The 20,444-nt window shown below is 37.9% G+C and overlaps 1 protein-coding gene across 4 annotated transcripts in view; it reads right to left on the reverse strand.

Moving 5' to 3' along the window:
- Positions 1–331: 331 nt before the first annotated feature.
- ZBTB49 (zinc finger and BTB domain containing 49) overlaps positions 332–20,444 on the reverse strand; it is a 35,604-nt gene continuing 15,491 nt past the window's right edge. For 3 of the 4 annotated variants that reach the window (XM_072620213.1, XM_072620215.1, XM_072620214.1), the window contains 5 exons: positions 18,295–18,341; positions 8,287–8,360; positions 6,639–6,721; positions 6,383–6,544; positions 332–1,835 (listed from right to left, as the gene is read on the reverse strand). In XM_072620213.1, the coding sequence (XP_072476314.1) occupies positions 1,159–1,835; positions 6,383–6,544; positions 6,639–6,721; positions 8,287–8,360; positions 18,295–18,341 (1,043 nt within the window). In that variant the 3' untranslated portion in view covers positions 332–1,158. The remainder of the gene's footprint in view (positions 1,836–6,382; positions 6,545–6,638; positions 6,722–8,286; positions 8,361–18,294; positions 18,342–20,444) is intronic. The other variant, XM_072620216.1, reaches the window with a different exon arrangement.

Here is a 20,444-nt window from a genome sequence, read left to right on the forward strand (position 1 = left end):
GGGAGCCCCTCTCTTTAAGACCCAGCTCGGATTCCACACCGCCCTCCCCCCCCCCCCCCCGCCCCCGCTCTCCACAAAAGGTGAAAATGCTCTTTCCTCAAATTTCTCATACTCCTTTGCCTAAACTTCTGGCATTTATTTCATTCTCCCTTTTTTCAGTTATTTGTGTACATATCCTGAACCCCATCCCATTAGACTATAAAGTTCTTGAGAGCAGGGCCTCTGCTTTATCTGTCACAGTATACAAACACCTATAAGTGACTTAAGACATAGTAAGCACTTAATATTTGTTGAACTGGGAAAAAAAACCATACATATATATACATATATATATGTTGTATTATATTCTACCATATAGAAAGGTAGTTTCCATTTATTAAATTAAATTATAATATGAGTTACATATACAAATAAAATCTTTGTGCAAAATATTTAGGCTTTTAAAAAATACATATGTATATAAAAATGCTAAAAATACAAGTCTTAATTTTACAAATGCAAAAATAAAATTTTGGATACACAATTTTTACCAACTGGGGAAAAAATGCACAGTAGTTATCATCAGGTGTGTAGTAACATATTACCTAAATGTTTTGAATATCATGTAAACCATTTGTTTATAAACCTTCTGGCTTTTCTGACTCAAGCTATTATCTGCAAACGTAGGGTAGTGAAAAGACAACTGGATTGGTAGTTGGGCAAACTGGGCCGAAAAGGCTCTGGGCAAGTTGTTCTGCCCTCTCTGACCTTCGTCTTCCTCTTCTGTAAAATAAGAGCACTGGAGAAGATCTCTGAAATCTTTTTCCATACCTAACATTTAGGCTCTAACTATGAGATCATGGTCATGTCCTTTCTTTGGGGGCAGGGAGAGAAGGAGGTGGGAACGGAAAGACTATCTCAATTGCCTTATTTATAAAATGGAATGGAGGACTTCTAAGCTCCCATCCAGATATGGTCTGTGACTGTGATCTGGGCTTTGCCCTAATGACAGGCCAAGGCTGATGTTATAACTTGCCTTCTCTCTACTCCCAAGGGAATTGGTCATTTTCTCTTACAGTAGTCAGAATGGGGCCAGCAAAGTGAAAAGTGGTTCAAAAATCTGGTTGCAATCCCAGTCTGGCAAGTTCCAAGTTGAATGAGAATTACTAATATAACGTGTTACTGATCTAACTCATTTTCATTTTGTAAAGTCTTCATAGCTAAGCCCCAAAGAGTCATACTGGAAAAAAAAGGTCCATCAGAGCTCCTGTAAGAGGCAGATGATGACCGGTTGCTCAGTGTATCGTTACAATGATTGTCGAGAGCTGCCATAGATGAACGAATCATGGACATACTATCTGACTGCAGAGGCTCTTCTGCAGCTGAGGCAACTACCTCTGGGAAAGCATAAGACTGATGAGGTGTCTGTTGCAGCTGATGTTTGGGGAGTTTAGCAGCATCAAGACTCAATTTCTCCTGGTCAGTAACTTCATTTTGTTGAATCATGGATCTTAACTTGCAGTAGGAACCTGATGAACTGTCATCAAATTCCATTGAAGAATTCCCCACTGGATGAACAGGAAGCTTCACAGATCCAGGCAACAAAGCAATGGACATATCTTGGGAAAAGGAGTCTGAGCTCTGAGACTTTTCAAGATCAGATATTTCATCAGCTTGCGCAAACTCATCATGTGCTGTTGGACTCTCAGCGTTGGCCTTACAGTGCATTTTTTTATGTCGACGAAGCACAGCAGAGCGAGAGAAGCATTTGCTACAAATTTCACATGTATATGGCTTTTCTCCAGTATGAGTTCGGACATGCCTGCGTAGGTCACCTGATTCGCCAAAGCTTTTCCCTAAAATTAGGACAGAAGAAATTTTTTTAAAAAAAAGAAAAAATGATTATTGGAAAGATTTAACTTGTAAACACATTTCCCAGTAATAACTCACATTCATATAGTACGTAAAGTTTATAAAACACTTTCTTCCTCTCAATAGTCTTTTCGACTAAGTAGAATACAAGTAGTGTTCTCCCCTTTTACAGATGAGCACACAGTGGCAGGAGACAGCCAGAACCCCCAGCTTGGTGCTCTTTTCACTCTACCATACCATGTCATGGAATCCTATCAGAGTCTATGAAGCAGGAAATAAAACTCTCTAGAGCAAATGTCTTATGTTTAAGAGGGGAAAACTCCTCTCTTTTCACCAGTTGATATGAATTTTTACTCATGTGCAGTGACTGGTTTGGACTAGTCTTTGTGGCTGCACAATTCCACTACTTATGAAGTCTCACTGATGGGCCATCAAGGCCAGGGGGCTGCCCTGGAGAGTGGTCCTGAGAGGTGTTTGGTAAGAAGGCATGGCTGTCCTAGCACAGAGTCACATATGAGTAAATAGCCTGGACCATTATGGGAAACAGTCCTTTTGAACCAGTCCTCCTTGCCTACCTTTTCTTCCCTTCCAAATCCAGCCCTCCCACTAATGCCAGATGACCTACCTAAAACAGGTCGTTACGCTCTGAACAACAATAACAATAACAGTCAGCACTTATATGGTGCCTTAAAGTTTTGCAGAGTACCTTACAAGTATGATCCTCACAAACACCCTCGGAGGCAGTAGGTGCCATCATAATCCCCATTTTACAGATGAAGAAAATGAGGCAGAGAGGTTAACAGTGACTTGCCCAGGGTCATGTATCTTAAGGAAAAGAAAAGCCTTCAAAGATCCCTATTTCTTTACTGAGTAAAATTCAGATTGTGGGTGAAGGCCTTCCACAATCAGGCCCTATGATAACTTCTCAGTCACACCTCGTGCTGTTATCTTCTGGACTATGCTATACTCCAAACAAACTGGTCTGCTGTCTCCAAACATTCCCCATGCTTTTCCAGATGCAGAAAATGTAAAGAAAAGTGACTTGCCCAAGGCAAAACAATAAAGTAGTGGCAGGACTGCCACGAGAAGTTGGGGTGTCTCATGGTAAAATGTTCTTTGCACTGAGTAGCGCAACTTTCAGTATGTCTAATATGGATAAAACCTCCTTTATCTGGGAGGCTGCTTATTAGTCAATCTCAATTATACAAAAGAGTCAAGAGCATAAAATATGTAAAAAAGAGAAAGAAAAAGAATCTGATGTGCTAAAACAGATGTCACAAAATTTATGTTCTAAAACTCATGAATTTTATTCATTCAGTACATATTTAGTCTTATTTTTGGATCCCTAACTTCTCAGTCCATATATGATTAGAAACGGCAAATGAGAAAGAGGGGGCTACTGACAGATGGAAGAGGAATGACAAACCCCCCAAAGCCGAGTCACCTGAAGCCATACAATGCAGGGATGGGCAGTTCTATAAAAGCTCCTCAGCTGTCAAGGGAAGGCTGCCTTTTGTTCAGCATCCTTCGTCTCAGAAGCAGACATATGTATTGTCAGTGGTAAGAAGACTAGCCTAGGGTCAGGAAGACCTGGGTTCAAGTCCTGTCTGACATAAGCTGCTTGTGTGATTCTGGGCAAGTCACTTCACTTCCCATGCCCCAGACAGCTCTGGAAGGCTCTAAGTAAACAGGAGCTACAGACCTGCACCAGAGGGAGCTTCTACATCAGGGGGGATGTACACTGAAAGAAATCACTAGTTTGGCTCCCCACTCCAAATCCTCTGCTTAAGAAAGTTGGAAAGTATCGATTACATCTTAAGAAAAAATTTTCAAAAGTAGCTAAAATAGCCATAGTTTTGGTGTTTAATTGGCTATGTTTCAATTGGCTGGAAAATTCCTTTATGTGAGACAGTTCATTTCTAGAAGGTGTCAGCTGAATCACTGTATAAGCAATATGAAGAAAAAATACATAAGCTCAATGAAAATTTTGAGTGTAGTAGGAGAGCTCGGAAAACAGATTCTCTCAGAAGTCATTACAGAGAGGCTTATTTGTAGCTTTGTACTTGATAAACAGAGAGAAAAGAATGGAGAGTCCTAAAAAGAGAAAGGATAAAATGGAATCAAGATGATTCATTAGGCTTCCACACTAAGAAACTGTCTTTATTTCAAGAAAAAAGTTTGAGAATGAAGGACAAACAAGAACAATACTTCCCTGAAGAAAATTAGGAGTGTGTTTTTCATATTTTGTTTAATTAGCAAATGCAAATTTTAACATTTTTTTGGCATTCTTGAAGAAGGAACAGAGAATGGAAAACAGAAGCAAACAGAGGAAGGAACTAGAAGAAGGAAAAGAGCAGGAAAACAAGGTCATAAAAGAATAACAACTGAAAGGCAGTACAGAAAGGCAGAGGAAGAGGAAGAGGCACAATGGCCCCTGAAATGCAAGGGAGGCCCCAACCTGTGCAGGAGATTATTCCAAAGCAGATTTAAATATTAAAAGGTGGGATAGAATGTTCTGGAAACCAAATTAAAAAGCCAAAAGGCCCTACTTTCAACCTGTACTCTGTCTTCTCATTGTGAAAATTTGGCTAATGTGCTGTAAAGAAGTACTGAGAAAAGTCAACCATGTACAGAGAACCTGTGGGCTAGGGAGTTATTATAATAGCTAATATTTACGTAGTTATAAGATCTGCAAAACATATTACATATCTCATTTAATCTTCATAATAACCCTATAATGAAGATGATATAATTCTCATTTTACAGATGAGGAAACAGGCTGAAAAATGTTGAGTAACTTGCCTGCGGTCACAGAACTAGTTAAGTGTCTCGGGCAGAATTCCAACTCAGGGCTTCTGATTTCAATTTCAATCTATCTATCCATTGTGACGCAGTTGCCTTTAATAAATTCATTTCTGACACTACTGATTGTATAACTCTGGGCAATAACAACACTTACCTAAGAGGAGTACTATGAGAATCAAATGAGATTTACTGTATATACAGATAGTTCTCAGTTTATGTGAGTGGGCCATTCCATAGACTTCTATGTAAGGTAATTTTTACAAATGCAAATTTGCCCACAGATATGAGGAAGGAAGAGGAGAAAGGCAGGAAGGAGGTCATGAACTGTGGTGGGAAGTGGCTGCCAACGGGTTCAAGGATAGGTAGGGGCCAGGGACAGAAAAGTGAGAGCAGGAAGAAGAACACGCAGGACTGGGCCCAGCCACTGGGGGCTTGACTGGAATCAAGAACATTTTGGGGTGGGGGCGGTGAAGGGAGTTGTGCAGACACTGACACAGACAGAAAAGGATGGGCAACACATGGGGGCTGGGGACAGTTCCAAGAGCAGACAGACAGAAGACTGACACATGGGTGGATGGAACAGGGCAAAGATTTTCTGTGAATCCTCCCCCCATCCAGTGGCTGTGTGTCCATTCTTCTGCTTTCACTTAGAGGGTGTTTATTTTGGGGGTGGGGTGAGGGAAAGGTCATAGAATGCTGAGGTGAGGAGAAGAAGCAGAGAGCAAGAGAGAGCACAGTACTGTACAGTAAAGTTAACACAGGTTTTTTTTGGAATGTGCATTTCTTTTAGAAGTCTCCATGTAAAGTCAAATTTTCATAACGCACATTTACATAAAGAACTGTCTGTATGTGCACATATAGGAAATTAGAAAGCAAATGCGTGGGCATGCACGCATGCACACACGTAGAAAGCACTGTCCAACCTGAAATTACTATGTAAATGACCAATATTATCACTACTGTTGTTATATTAACCTCTCAGGGCCCCAGGTAACCTTCTGTGACCATGACTTGTAGAGAAAATATTCATCTGCATTAGTGGAGGGATTTCCTCTCAGGACGCACACCACGAGGAAACTTGTTGTTCTTTTGTCATTCAGTAGCGCATGACTCTTTGTGACCTCACAGACCATAGCTGTCCATGGGGTTTCCTTGGCAATATACTAGAGTGGTTTGCCATTTCCAGTAGATCCAGTGGATCCTTCTGTCAGGCAATCAGCGGTGAAGTGACCTGCCCAGGATTACACAACTAGGAAGTGTCTGAGTTTGGATCTGAACTCAGATCTTTCTGACTCCAGGCCCAGCCCTCTATCTACCACCAGCTGCTTCCAAAGCTAGGAAATTAGAGACCTGGTGGAAATAAAACATTAGTATATACACTAGAAGCTAACATTCTATTATCAAACTGCTAAATAGATAAGAACAGCTTCAGATGAGCTACCTCGGAAGAGTTAACATGTAACATTTGTGGGGAGTTCTTATGTACATGATCTCACTGACTCCTAATAACAGTCCACGGTACTAGGAAAGAGGCAGTTTTTATTCTAACGTTCTAGATGGGAAACTGAGAACGAAAAGTTAAGTGACTTGACCGGTATCACAAAGACTGAGAACAAATACAACACTCTGCATACACTGTTCAGTCTACTAAACTACAATGATGACTTAAGCCTTAGAGAAAAGACTGTGTACATATATGATGCCTGACAAGAGCTGTAGTACTTACCACATGCAGAACAGCTATACGGTCGCTCACCCGTGTGCCTAATTCTGTGTTTTACCAATTTGCGTTGCATATTAAAAGATTTCCCACATTCATCACAGGTGAAGACTTTATCAGCAGTGTGAGTCTTTTTGTGCTCTTTTAAATTGCTGAAGTTACTAAACCCTAAAGGAGGATGTAATAGGAATGAGCTCAAGATGGACCCTTTGCATATTAATCAGAAATCTTTAAGAGAGAATAGTGAAAATTCTGGTACTACCTCGACCACAGATGTCGCACAAATGTGGTTTTTCTCCCGAGTGAATAATAATGTGACGTTGGACATCACCAGAGGCTGCAAATCTGTAAAAGAATATGAAAATTCAATTAAGGATGTTTCAACACTACTATGAATCTTCATAAGTGCATGTCACTGAGGGAGGGGATGTACTGAATTCTTAATCAGAGTGTGATCAGGAGTATTATCGTCCATCTAAAGTACCTATTCTAAAATTGACTTTTACAAAAGAAATTAGCATTTGATGTAGGTAGGTACTAAAAAAACCTGATAAATATTTCTTACCCTGTCCTACTACTGGTCATTATTATGCAAGTGGTTTTATTCTTAATAATTATAAATAATAATATTGATTAAATTATTTTTCAAAAGAGCTTCAAGAATTTTACAGGTTAAAATGCATTCATATACATTCAAAATACTCAGAAATAAAATAGAACAGAGATGATCTAAAGCAGGTCTACAGAACCTGCACCCCACATCCTCCACATTTTTCATGGGCTGCCCAAAATCCTTTGGCAGGTCGAAGGTTGTGCAGGCCTGATCTAAAGGAAGTAAATAAAAGCAGATACTGCCAGGAATCCAAGATGTGAGGTACAGTGAAGAGGAAACGGCAAAGGACTAAGTACCAGACGGAGCTCTGATAAATCTTTTTTATCTAATTTCATAAGATATAGAACCAGATGCTATAATATTTATCATTATATCGACTGTCCTTCCTAATAGAAAAATGAAAATTAATGTTTTTAAATAGGAAAAAAAAAACCTTACTGGGCAAGTCACTTCCCTTCTTTGAGACTTATTTCCTAATCTTTAAAATGAGACATTTGGATTAGATATTCCATCTCTAATGTCCTATGATTCTATGAATAAATTATTATAACAGGATACTGAATTGAAATGAAATTTGTTAGGATATACTACTTTTGGTTTTCTAATAAGACTATTTTCTCTTGTGTTATGTTTTGTTTTTTTCTCATAGTTTCTCCCATTCATTTTAACTCTTCTATGGAATTTTATGACTAATGTGAAAATGTGTTTAATAAGAATGTATGTGTAGAACCCATGTAAGACTGAATGCTGTCTTGGGGTGAGAAGGGAGAGGGAGAGAGAGAAAATTTACGACTTATGAAAGTGATTGTTGAAAACTGAAAACAAATAAGTTAATTTAATGATAATAAGAAAAGAAAAGAAAAGAAAAGAAAACAAAACAGATAGAAATTTAATTAAATGCAAGCATTGCCTAGAACTCTGAGAATGAACTGTTATTGCCCAGGGTCACAAAGCTAGTATGTGTCAAAGGCTTGACCTGAACCCAGGTCTTCCTGGCTCTAATACCAGTTCTCTGTCCCCTATGACCCACTGCCTCTTATAAACAAATACTTACACTTATATAATTTTACAGAAAGAAACAAATACACTGTTCAGAAGGATCAATCTATCACTGCCCCTCTATAATGGGAGATGACATTTTTAATAGAATTCTTATGGAACTTACCCCTCACTAACATTTTTTTCATCTAACACTGTTTTAGGGAACCAAGTAAGAAAACTAAATGGAATAAGCTCACAGACTGGTTTTCAAGGTAATATAACCTATATTTAAAGGATGTATTTTGTATACACTAACCTTTTCCCACAGATTTCACAAATGTAGGGTTTCTCACCAGAATGTCGACGTAAATGAGTCTGTAGATTACCTGCCTGAAAGAAAAGAATGCAAGGGTTTTAGCAAGACTCCATGAATTCAGAAGGATACTTACAGTTGATGATTTAAAAAAATCAAAATGCCAACCTCCAGCTGCTAGTCTAAATTCTAGCCTAAAGACAGATACTGAGATGGGCCTTCTGCTGCAATAACCAAAGAGCAGCATGAACTCTAGTTCAGTGGAGTAGCATTAACTTGCCAGACAAGTGGCATAAGGCAGATCCTTGACACTTGGTAACTCCTTGCCTAAAGTGTAAGGCTGGCATTATATGAGGTGCAGAGGATCTACAAATACAGAGACCCTGCTGTCAAGGGGCTTACAATTCAATGTGATTCAAAAAAATAATAAATATGAAACAAGTGGCAGTAAGAAGTGCAAAGGAAGGGTTTATGTAAAGTTTTACCAGAAATTTGAGAAAAGAGACAAAGCCTACTATTAAAGAGGAAAAAGCTAAGCTGGGCCCTGAAAGAAGGGAGGCACTTCAACAGATGGAGTCTGTTTTAGTTTTTTTTTTTGGTATGGGAAGGAAGGAGTCCATTCCAGTACTGCGTAATGGTATGAACAAAGGATCACAGATGGGGAAAGGCAGGACAAGGAAAGAGAATAAAATCCAGTTTAGCAGGAGCCTAAAGCACACATGAGGATGACATTAGGTGGAAAAGGTAGTTAAAGCCCTATCACGGGCATCTCTGAATGCTAGGATTAGTTCATACATGAAACACATAACGAGGAGTCACTGAGTAATTCTGAGTCCTAATGACCATTCCTGGTATATCACATGAGCATCACTGTAAAGAACAGATTGGATAAAAGACAGCGGAAACAGGAACATCAGAAAGGAAACTAGTACAATAGTCTAGGAGAGAAGAGATAAGGGTTTGTACCAGATTAATTTCAGTGGGAGTTGCAAGGAGAGGACAAAAATAATAAATAGTATGGAGTAAGCTATAGCAATACTTGATTCACTGAATATATGCTCTGAGAGACAGAAGAATCAAAAGATGAATGAGAAAATAAGCCCGGAAGGTGGTGGTGACATTACAGAGAGACAGAGAGATGGTGGGGGGAGGAGAAGAGGCAGGGGGCAAATTTGTCTGGGGACGGAGAGAAGAGTTTGATTTTGGATGTGTACAGTATGAAGTGTGAGCGAGAAATCTATTTCCACTCTGGGTAAGAAAAACAAAGAAACCTCTATTTCCCTGAGGCACAAGCACAGGAGAAGGGAAAATAAAAAGAAATAGAATGCTTCTATCAGACCACATCTGGAATATCATGTTCAGTTCTGAGTAACATTTTAAAAGGTACACAACCAGGATGGTAAAGGTAAATGATGTCACATAATCTTTGAAAAAAGGAACTAGGAATGGTTAGCATGAAAGGGAGAACCTAGCGGAAACTTAGTGTGATTGCTAACTTCAGGTACCTGAAAGGCTGTCTTGTGGAGGTCAGATTAAACATGCTTTGCTTGACTCCAGATGAGACAGAATTAGGACTATTTCAAGCAAACATCACAAAACTAGCTAATCATTACAGCAATCACCAAATGGAATGGACTCCTTCGTGAGGCAGTACAAGTGCTTGAGCACAGGCTGGATAACCCACTGTCAGGGGCGCTGTAGAAAACAGGTAGGGGTTACAATGACTGCAATGACTCCTGGGTATCTTCCACCTGAGACTGCATAGTTCTAGATTCCTAAATGGTCATTTCAACTTTTTCTATAATAGGATATTTTTCATTACAACTAATTTAATTTCAACATAACATAACATTTCCTTGATAAGTGCAGCTAGTTCCATTAGATGGATTCATCATTTTAACTTTTCTATTAATCTATAAAATGGCAGTGAATTAGCCTTGCAGCTCCTTGTATTTGTTCCCCAGAAATTTTACAAAGTACAAAATTCCAGTTAGTGGAGATAATAATGTTCATACAAAAATCAATATTAAATTGCAAAAAATACAGTAATACTGTAATCATATCAAAGTAAAAAAACAAAAATCAAAAAACCATTTTTTTTTTCTCTAATCACCTGACAATCAAATCAAATGACTTAAAAAAAAAAAATCTTGTTTTGGCACACCACTGTCATAATTTAGAAAAGGAAGTCTTCTGGATGTATCATCTCCCCAGTTTAAAACATTTTTTTATACTACTATTCGGCTGCTGAGAAATCAGCTGGAAAAACAAAAACCAGAAGTTATAATGCACAGGCAATTATTACCAGAGATGATTCACAATAAGTGGACAGCGGAACAATAGACAAAAGAAAATACAAGGTTTTTTTTTAACTGTAATGTTCACTAAAGATACACATACAATTCACATGTATGCTACATTTAAGCAAAAAAGTCTAAATCTAATCTGTGAATGGACATGCACGCATTTTTTTAAAAATGCTTAAATATTATGTTAATATAAAACTCCGTAAATTTTTTTTTTGGAGGAGAGAGGAGACTGGACCTCTGATTCCACTGGAATGGGAAGCTCCTAATATGGAAACTCCCTCCATCAGTACAGACTGACAAGCTATCAGCAGCTTTATAGTTAAAGTGTTGTCTTGAAGTAGGCACTGAAAGGTTAAGCTCTTGGCCTGTCATCACATAAAGAAAGTAGATAATTTTTATAAATGCCAGGAAATGTGTTTTGTGAAAAAATATAGATGGCCTGCATAAAAGGAACGGATTACAGGGAATCTTTACAAAAACACGTCAGTTTGTCTGGAAACAGAATATTTAATGAGTTTCTATTAGTTAAGAGGATGTGACATTACATTTAAAAGATCAATCTTTTTTGTATTAAATTTAAGGAAAAATTAAGCAATTACAACTAACTAAAAAGCACCATCTGGTCAACCATTACTTTATACTACCCCGTATTTTGAAAGCCAAAAGCTATAATATAAAATTATGCAATCTGCTATGGTTTTATTTTATTTTTTGACTTGTTCTTAATTGTCTTTTTCTTTCAAATACATTACACAATAATTGATTTTAAAAACCACATCTTCCATTTTAAACTGCAACATGATAATATCAAATGGGCTTAATTTCTCTTAGCTATTTAGTAATGGAAATTTATTATGAATTTTGCTTAATTTTAAAAAATTGTTCCTACAGATACATCATGTACTAACTGTATTACTATATTATTTCCTTAGTGCACAGATTTTATACTTGAGTGATCCAATATTCTGAAATTTCATTAGTGTGGATACTCCCTCCACTGATGCTGATAATAAGCCCTCTAGGACTTTAAAAGTTACTGTGGCTAAAAACATCATGGAGCTTAAAGCCAACTTGGTGAATAACTCTGAGTGTACCTGGGCTGTTCTCAGACAACAGAATGACAGCATATCATTCCTATCATGGAAACATTTCTAGCTAGGGAGTATCTTTCAGGGCTTGTGCTTTGTCTTTATAATTTTTGAAAAAACCAGTCACCTCTATGTCACACTGAAAGTTTAGTCAAAGTAAAAATCATATCATCTTGAGAGTTGGAGGGGACCTTAGAGGTGAACACTCAGCCAATGCAAGCACTGGTTCTGTACATTGCTGCCAGGTAATCATCCAGCCTCTACCAGGATACTTGTAGTGTTGGGGACGAACATACTAACACATCCTACTCTATTGTAGGGCTGCTCTTCCTCATCCTGAGCCCAAACAAAACCTGCCCTCCTACAACTTCCACCCAATGGTGCTAGTTTTACCCTCTAAAATGACAGGCAAACAATTCCCTTTGAAATTGGCAGCTCTGCAAACACTTGACGACAGCTCTCTTGTCTGTCATTGGTCCTCTCTTTTCCAGGCTAAATATAAACAATTATTTTGTCTGTTCCTTATGTGCTATTATTACTCTGGCAAACTCCTATTTGCCAATGTCCCTCTAAAATATGATTTGTTGTTGTTTAGACATTTCAGTCATGTCCAACTCTTGATGACCCCATTTGGAGTTTTCTTGGCAAAGATACTGGAGTGGTTTGTCATTTCCTTCTCCAGTTCATTTTACAGATGAGAAAACTTGAGGCAAACAGGGTTAAGTGACTTGGCCGGGGTCACACAGCTACTAAGTATCTGAGGCCAGATTTGAACTCATGAAGATGAGTAGTCTTGACTCCAAGCCCATCACTCTATACATTGTACCACCCAGTTGCCCATAACTAAAGACTATACTGCAGTATGATCTAGCCAGAATGAAATGGTGTCCTGTGACATGGACATTATATGTCAACTAATGAAGAGATGAAATTTGCTTTGTTTTAGCCACACAGAGTAGAATAAGAACAATGAGTTGAAGTTACAGTGAGTAAGGGGCATATTTTTCCTCAATATAGGGGAAAATATTCTAATAGTAAGTATTATCTCAAAAACAAAATGTACTACCTTGATAGGTAATGAGTTCTCCATCACAGAAGGATTTCAAGTTGAAGTTGAATGACTACTTGTTATGGATGTGATAGTAGCAATTCATGTTTCAAAGCTGGGCTGTACTAGATAACCTCTGTGGTCCTTCCTAATTCCGTAGTTCTATGGTGCCAAAGATTATGCCAGTTGCATCATATAATGATTAACTAAATTTGGGGATTAACTAAAATCCCCAAATCTTTAAGAGAAAAACAAAATTAGAATTTGAAAATAACTTCCAAAAAATCAATTTGGTTCATACCAATAAAGTCATTTTTCTACCTTTAAATCTACTGATGCAGCAAGAATCCATTCTAAGTCACTGCTACCAAAGCAAGCAGTTATGCTAATTACGAGGGAGTCTTTAAATCCATTATGTTGATATAGATTTACTTTAATCCATAAAAGACTATTCTGGTTACAGTTTTAAGAAATTGACTATCAGATGACTACATTTATTAAATATCCATTACATGCACAGTTCTTCATGAGAAAATTAACAACTCTACCTATAAGCATTGTATAATTTAACCGTAATTTAACTGTATAATATAAAGAAAAAGATATATAGACAATAAATGTAACTAAAAAATCATAGTCTTCAGAAATACATAGGTATCCCTACAAAGAAAGTAGAGAGCAAGTAAATGAGCACAGTACCTAATGTTCTTAGGTACTCAGGCCAATCAGATTATTCTGGGAGGGCTTCACAGAGCTGACTATGGGACAGCACCTGAAGGAACAGGAGGGGCTGGCTGGGTAGAGAAGTGCTGAAAGGACATTTCACGAGAGGAATGTCTTAAGCAATGTCTCTGGAGATTGCAGAGATGTTAAGTAGGTTTAAATACCTGAGCTGGTTCTTGAAGGAGAACAATGGTAGCAGCTCACACTTCCCTAGCTAGCTACCCTGCAGCTTGCACTTTCCTCACAGCGGCCCTCTACAGTTGGGGAGTACAGGCATTTTCATGCTTATTTTATAGATGAGGAAGGAGAAAAGTACAGACACTTGCACAATGTTACACAGTCAGTGACAGAACCAAGAATTAAACAGAGATCTTCTGACTCCAAGTCCCAGTGTTTTTTTTCAGTATCCTATGCTGCCTGCCATCTAAGAAACAGAATTCTGATGGGAAGAACCATGAGGACATCTGCATTTCAGGCAGAGGGAAAGATGTGACAGGGAGGAAGGGGTGTCAGGGAGGGGCAACTTCAAGAGAAGTTGCCTGGTATGTCTGAGAAAGTGAGTGACCTGGCCTGCTCTGGTTAGAGCACTGGCTTTCTATGGGCAAGTAGGGGGATGTTTTGGTTGGCTGTATCATTCCCTCAACACGTGGTCACGCAACACACATTGTGCTAGGTGCTTTGGGGAATACAAAACCCAAATTAAATACCTTCTGTCTTCACAAAGTTTATACTGTAATAGAGGTGACAGAGAAATATACACATAAAAAAACACAAATTAGAATGTGGTAAGGACACAAAAGGAGTATAAAGAGATATGAGATCAGGAGAGACAGAGAGAGTGCAAGTGCTTACTTCAAGTTGGAAGGATCAGAGAAAATTCCACTAAGAAGGCAGCATCTGAGCTGAGATTTGAAAGCTAAGTATGCTATCAAGAGATGGAGCTGGATTGGCACTGTAGGCACAGGGAGGAACCAGTGTCAATAAAATTGCCAAACCAAATCGCAGGAAGACACAGGGATTCTATTTGATAAGTAAAACAGACTCGCTAAGGGTTTTGTGGAGGAAGACTGTCCCCACACCTGGAATGTGCTTCCTTCTTAATTTGGCCTCTTAGAACCCTTATTTTCTTTAAAGATTCATCTCAAGGGCCATTTCCTATATAAAGACCTTCCGCATTCTCCTTGCAGTAGGGTCTTTCCTTCACCCAAATGCATTTGCTTATCTGCATGCATGCTGTATCTCCACCAGTAGAATACAAGTTCCTTGAGGATGAGACATTTACATTTGTATCTGTATCCTCAGCCCCTACCATAGAGCCTCTAATGCTACAGGCACTAAAAAAAATGTTTTGTTGAATTTAACTTCAGAGAGACTGGAGGGAAGGCAGTCAATTAGGAGGCTATTATGGTAATATAGCAACAGAATAACAAGGGCTTTAAACTTGCATGACTAGATCAAAGATCTGCGATTTGGTCAGTATGAAAACTTCTGACACTAAGACACACTGTGTGCTCTCTATAACTTAGTAGGCATCTTAGAGAGTTGCCTGAGGTTTAGAGAAGTTCCATGGCTTGTCTGTGGTCATACATCCAAGATTAGATGTGTCCTCTGATGCCAGGGGCATTTCATCCACTATACCACATTGATAATCTGTAAATTGCACTATATTTCTCTGCATACAAGGATGTAAGGTTCTGGACTATATTTTATTTGTCCTTTTATTTCCTCTCCAGTGCCTAATGCAGTTTTAATTGAACAAGGCTTAGGATCACAAATTTAGAGTTAGAAGAAAACAGAGGCCATTTTACAAAGAGGTAAATGAGGCCCAGAGAAGTTAAGCAACTCACCCAGGGTCACACATGTAGTAAATAACAGTCTGGATGTGAACCTAGGTCTTCTGATTGCAAATCCAGACCTCACTGCCTCTCTATCAAGCATGAAAAAAATAAAAGGTAACAGGCTTTGAGCTTCAATACTGAGAAAAGAGCAAAGTCAGGAAAAAGATGAACGGGGAGAGAGAAAAATGACAAGGGTTATTTTAGATACATTTGGTGAGTTGGAAGTAATATTAGGACAATCAGATGAAAACGTCCAGCAGACAGATGAAAATGAGGGATGAGAACTAGAGAAAGTGATCAGAGCTTCATCTGTAACATCTTTTCCACTCCCAGTGGCACCCAAGTGGTCACCAGACACATCGGTCATTAGATTGATTCCCAAAATTCTACTTTGGTCACGTCAATCAAATGCTCAGAAAAGTTTTCACTGCCCAGTCCAGATTCCTCTGGCACCAACCTACCTTTTCCAGTTTTATGCCTGTACAACTCTCTGATGTTCTACTAAACCAACATATTTATCATGTCCCAAACTAGCCTTGTACTTTCTTGTCTCCACACCTTTGTTCAAGCCATTTAAGTCACCTTAGAATGCTTACTTTTACACCACCTCCTCATTTTTCATCTTTTGAAATTCTTCTCTTCTTCAAGGCCTGGTTCAAATCCTTCTCTGATTACCTTTGCCGAAAGAGATCTTTCTTCCCTGAACTCCGAACTCCTAAAGCAATATTTCATACCTTTTGTATGGTACTTATGTATCACACACAGTTTATATATGAGTTGTCTGCATACTGTTACCTCCAAATAGAACATAAGTTTCCTGAGGGCAATACCAGGAGATCAATAAGAATTTCTCGAAGGAAAGCAAGAATTGGAAATGTGAATTGAAATTATGGGAACAGAGAAGGTTTCTGAGGAGAAATGAATAAAGCACAGAAACTTCTGAAATGCCTTGGAGACAAAAATGGAGGTAAGTCAGAGGACCCAAGTACAAGGCTCTGTGAGTTACTACCTTTGTGATCTAGTGAAATCACCTATCTATCTTGGTCAGTGTGTTTGTGTGTGTGTGTGTGTGTGTGTCTGTGTGTGTGTCTGTGTGTGTGTGTATGTGTGTCTCTGTGTCTGTGTGCGTCTGTGTCTGTGTGTGTCTGTGTCTATGTGTCTCTGTGTCTGTGTGTCTGTGTATCTGTGTCTGTATGTCGGTGTCTGTATGTGTGTGTCTGTGTGTGCAGACAGAAAAAGGAAGAGGAGACAGGAAGAAAGGAGACAGAAAAAGAGAAGGCAGGATAGTGGAGTGTTAAAAAATTTGAGAAGGAAGGAGGTGATCAAACTATCAAATGTCAGGGAGATATCAAAGTGTTTCTATCTTATCTCTTCAACAAGACTCTAAGATTCTTTAGGCCTGGGACCACACACTCCTTTGGATTCCCCTACAAGCATATAAAAGACCTTAATGAATAGTTAGTATATAATAAATATTTGTTAATTTCTTCTAAAAAAAGCTCATTGGCTAAGGAATCAATTGAAGCCAGAAGCTTTAATTTGAGATGAGAGGCAATCACAATTGGCACTCTTTGGAGGAAGTTGATATTAATGAAATGATACTGGAAATAAATAGTTCTGGCTTTTAGAGAGGTAGGAAAGAATACTGTTGCCATAATGGTTGCCAAAGGTGATTAGGACATGAATGAGCTCTGCAGCTATGAAAGGGAAACCAAAGGGAAGAGAAGAAAGACCCTAGGTAATGTTATACAGGAAAAAATATCTTGGTAGTAGCCCAGATGTGAAAGATAAAAGAGACTAAGGGCTAAGAAGGAAGTTATAAGATTGGGGGCCAGGGAAGATATAGGAATTGCTGGTGGTAATAGAAAAGTAGAGCAGGGAATATAGAATCTTAATGCCAAGTGTATGTATGTACACAAACCCTGTACCCTCCACCAGCGATTTTTAATCATTTCCCTAATTCACCAGACTTGGCTGCAAATATCTTTTGGGTGTTTAAAAAGCCTCTACCCTTAAAGGACAAATATATGCCACTAAACATACTGAAAAGCACATGCTCTAGGACTCATAAGGAATGCCCAAAGAGAAGTTTATGAAATGTTCTGAGCAATGACATGGATGACATAAGCATGCTCTGCTGCAAGGAAGTGACTTTGGCAGAGACAACGTCCATTTGTCTGCTGAAGCACAGATATGTTTAATACAAATCTATTACTTAAAAGTCACAGCTCATAAGAATGATGTGGATTCACCAATTAAGTACTAATCTGATTTAGATAGTCATATTTAGGATGTGTCAACAACGCAAAGAACTACATTAGGCACTGTGCTGACAAGGGAGAGGTTACAGTGAAATGACAGACTCAACCCTCTGGCCATAAAGAAAGAGGAAATAAATAACAAGAGCTCCCATTCATACAGTGCTTTAAGGTCCACAAGCGCTTTACGTATATGATTTCATTTGGTCCTCATAACACTCATGTCAAAGAGATGCTCAATAAAACTAAATATATCTCTCTCCTTCTCTAAGATTCCTTGGATCCCTCTGTACAGTGCAGGGGATTTCCTGGCGCTGAAGTCTGCACCATCAGGACACAAACTCTCACAGGTTCTATACTAAGCAGAAAAGGTGTTCACGCGCAGACCAGCCACTGCTGTATGCTATATGCCTCTTTTTCTAAGACAATCTGAAATTGCTTTCGGATATGTGCACTATTGGTTTTACTGGGAACTCTGCAAAGAGGGGTGGAAAATGGAGCAGGATTCAGCTCATCTTAGTATTGTAGAAGTTTATTCACTTGAGAAAAAATTTTCTCTACACAGAATCTTTTTTCCTTTAAAATTATTTTTATCCTGGCCAACTGGAAATCCTTTAACAAAGATTATATGAGAAAAATGAAAAGCCTTGTCTCATAAATACTACAAAGAGAACTATTTTACTTGTACTAAAAACAAGCAGATTCATTCAGGTTTCCATTAATTAGCTATAAATAAAATTTTCCCACCTGGGAGAAGTGTTTCCCACAAATGTTACATTCAAAAGGTTTCTCACCTAAAACAAAAACAGAACATGTAAAACTGTTAGTAGTGATGGTGTAATCAATGATATCTTTGAAAAAGCAGCTCTTGTAAAAAGTAACACTACATTCCTGAATCATTTACACATATTCATAGAAGCTATCTCTGATGGGAAAAAATAATAAAATTTCTTATAATTGGGTGTTTCCCTCTAAAATAAGTATATCTAGTCCAAACTATGTCTAATTATCACAGCCAAACAACTCATGCATTCAAATGAAAGCCCCATCCACACAAAGTACAAAATTAGTGTGCCCTGCACCCCAATTCTGGGCCCCAAAGTGGAGGTGCTCCTACCACAAGCTATCCCTCCAGCCTCTTCACCTCCTCTTGATGAGCACCTCCACTTCTACCATTTGTTTCTAACAAAACACCTGGCATTTCTTGAGGACAAATCACTTTAGATACAGATCTACAAATACAGCTTGATTGCTACAATCCCATGAGATCCCACAAATATTCTTATTTTACAGATGAGGAAAACAAAGCTAAGAGCAGTGACCTGTCAGTGGTAACCCAATGAGTGAAACAGGCATTGAGCTCCAAAGGTCTCACTGGACTTTAAGTCCAGGGCTGCTGAACCTCTGCCATTTTTTCTGCATGTTACAGAAAGGGGCATGGAAAAACTGTGGTTTTCTTTGACTTAGCCTGAATAAACAGATTATTTTTAGTTTTCATTATTAACTGTCGTCTTTTGCTGGCCAAAATACTGACTTTAAATCATGCTGTCTGGATAGCTGTGGGGGACAAAAAACATCCTATTTCTCTTATTTCCCTTATATTAAGTTATGGTTTATCAAATATATTGCCAGAGAAGAGATGGCACATTTCCTTTAATGTGCTCACATCTTTAGAATTAATTTTTTTTGCTTCCTGTTCTGGTAAAATTATAGTTTATTGGTCTAGTAAAACTACATTTTACTGACCTGGATTTATGATAGAAATAACATGTTTTTTATTTGTAGCCTTTCCTGAAAGTATAGGTTGGCTTTGTGGATAATAGAAAATCCTTGATCATGGCTGTTTTCTATTCATTTTTAATTCTAAATTTAATTCTATAGACATGCCTGGGTTAATGTGATAATAGTTTCAATGATAAATTAAAATTCTATTACCAGAAATACAGTAAGAAAATTGGGGTCATATATAGCCCAGGCTCACAAATGATTGAGGTCAATGACCGTTCTTAACAGAGTACCACATATCTCAAAAGATTTATTTCCTTTTTGACAAGACTCTGCATTAATTTTGATTATACTGTTATTATCATTCAAGAGATGTGCCTTCAAAGTACAAAATATAATTTTTTGCTGCCTCTGAAGTTACAAAGGTAAGATTTTCAATGTCAAATATGTGGGTGTATGTGTGCATGCACATCCGTGAGAGAGGCAGATAATTAGGCCCCTGAAATTTTTTTTTATAATTTAGAGGTACAAAGGTACAAGTTTTTTAGGACAGAACCTAGGGTTAAAGACAACTTTGTTTTCTTTGAATCTTTAGGATAATTTCAACCCAGTAAACAACAAAGGAACTACATCAAGACCTGAGAATTCTAGGAGACAACAGAAAGAGAATTATCATATCAAGTGATATTTCTTATATTGACTATAATCATATAATTATTTCCATAATCATTGTCATGAAAACATCCTAAAATACATAATAACTCAGAAGCCCATAATATGCTTGTCAAATCTTTGTGAAATGTTTATTCTAAAGTAATCAACTTTAGTTATAGGAAGGCAAGGTACAATTTATATAACTTATTTCATAACATTTTATTTTTTAAAAGATCAGACCATTTTGAAAAATAGTTGAAAAACTGGTGAAATAGCTCACCAGTTTTAATCTGTACATATTAGTTTATAGTAATTCTCATTTTTAAATTAAAATTTAAACACTGGGCCCTCTAACCAAGAGTTACCAAGACATTTCAAATGGTTTATCAGATTTGTTCACGAAGAAATCAAAAGATCATACTTTTTTCATGAGTTAATTGTAAATTATACAATTAAAAAACTAGTACAAGCTATAGCTGAGAAATATTGAACTTAATAGGATTAAACTGAATACAGTA

This window comes from Notamacropus eugenii, chromosome 6 (assembly GCF_028372415.1).
Source record: "Notamacropus eugenii isolate mMacEug1 chromosome 6, mMacEug1.pri_v2, whole genome shotgun sequence".
Taxonomy (NCBI): domain Eukaryota; kingdom Metazoa; phylum Chordata; class Mammalia; order Diprotodontia; family Macropodidae; genus Notamacropus; species Notamacropus eugenii.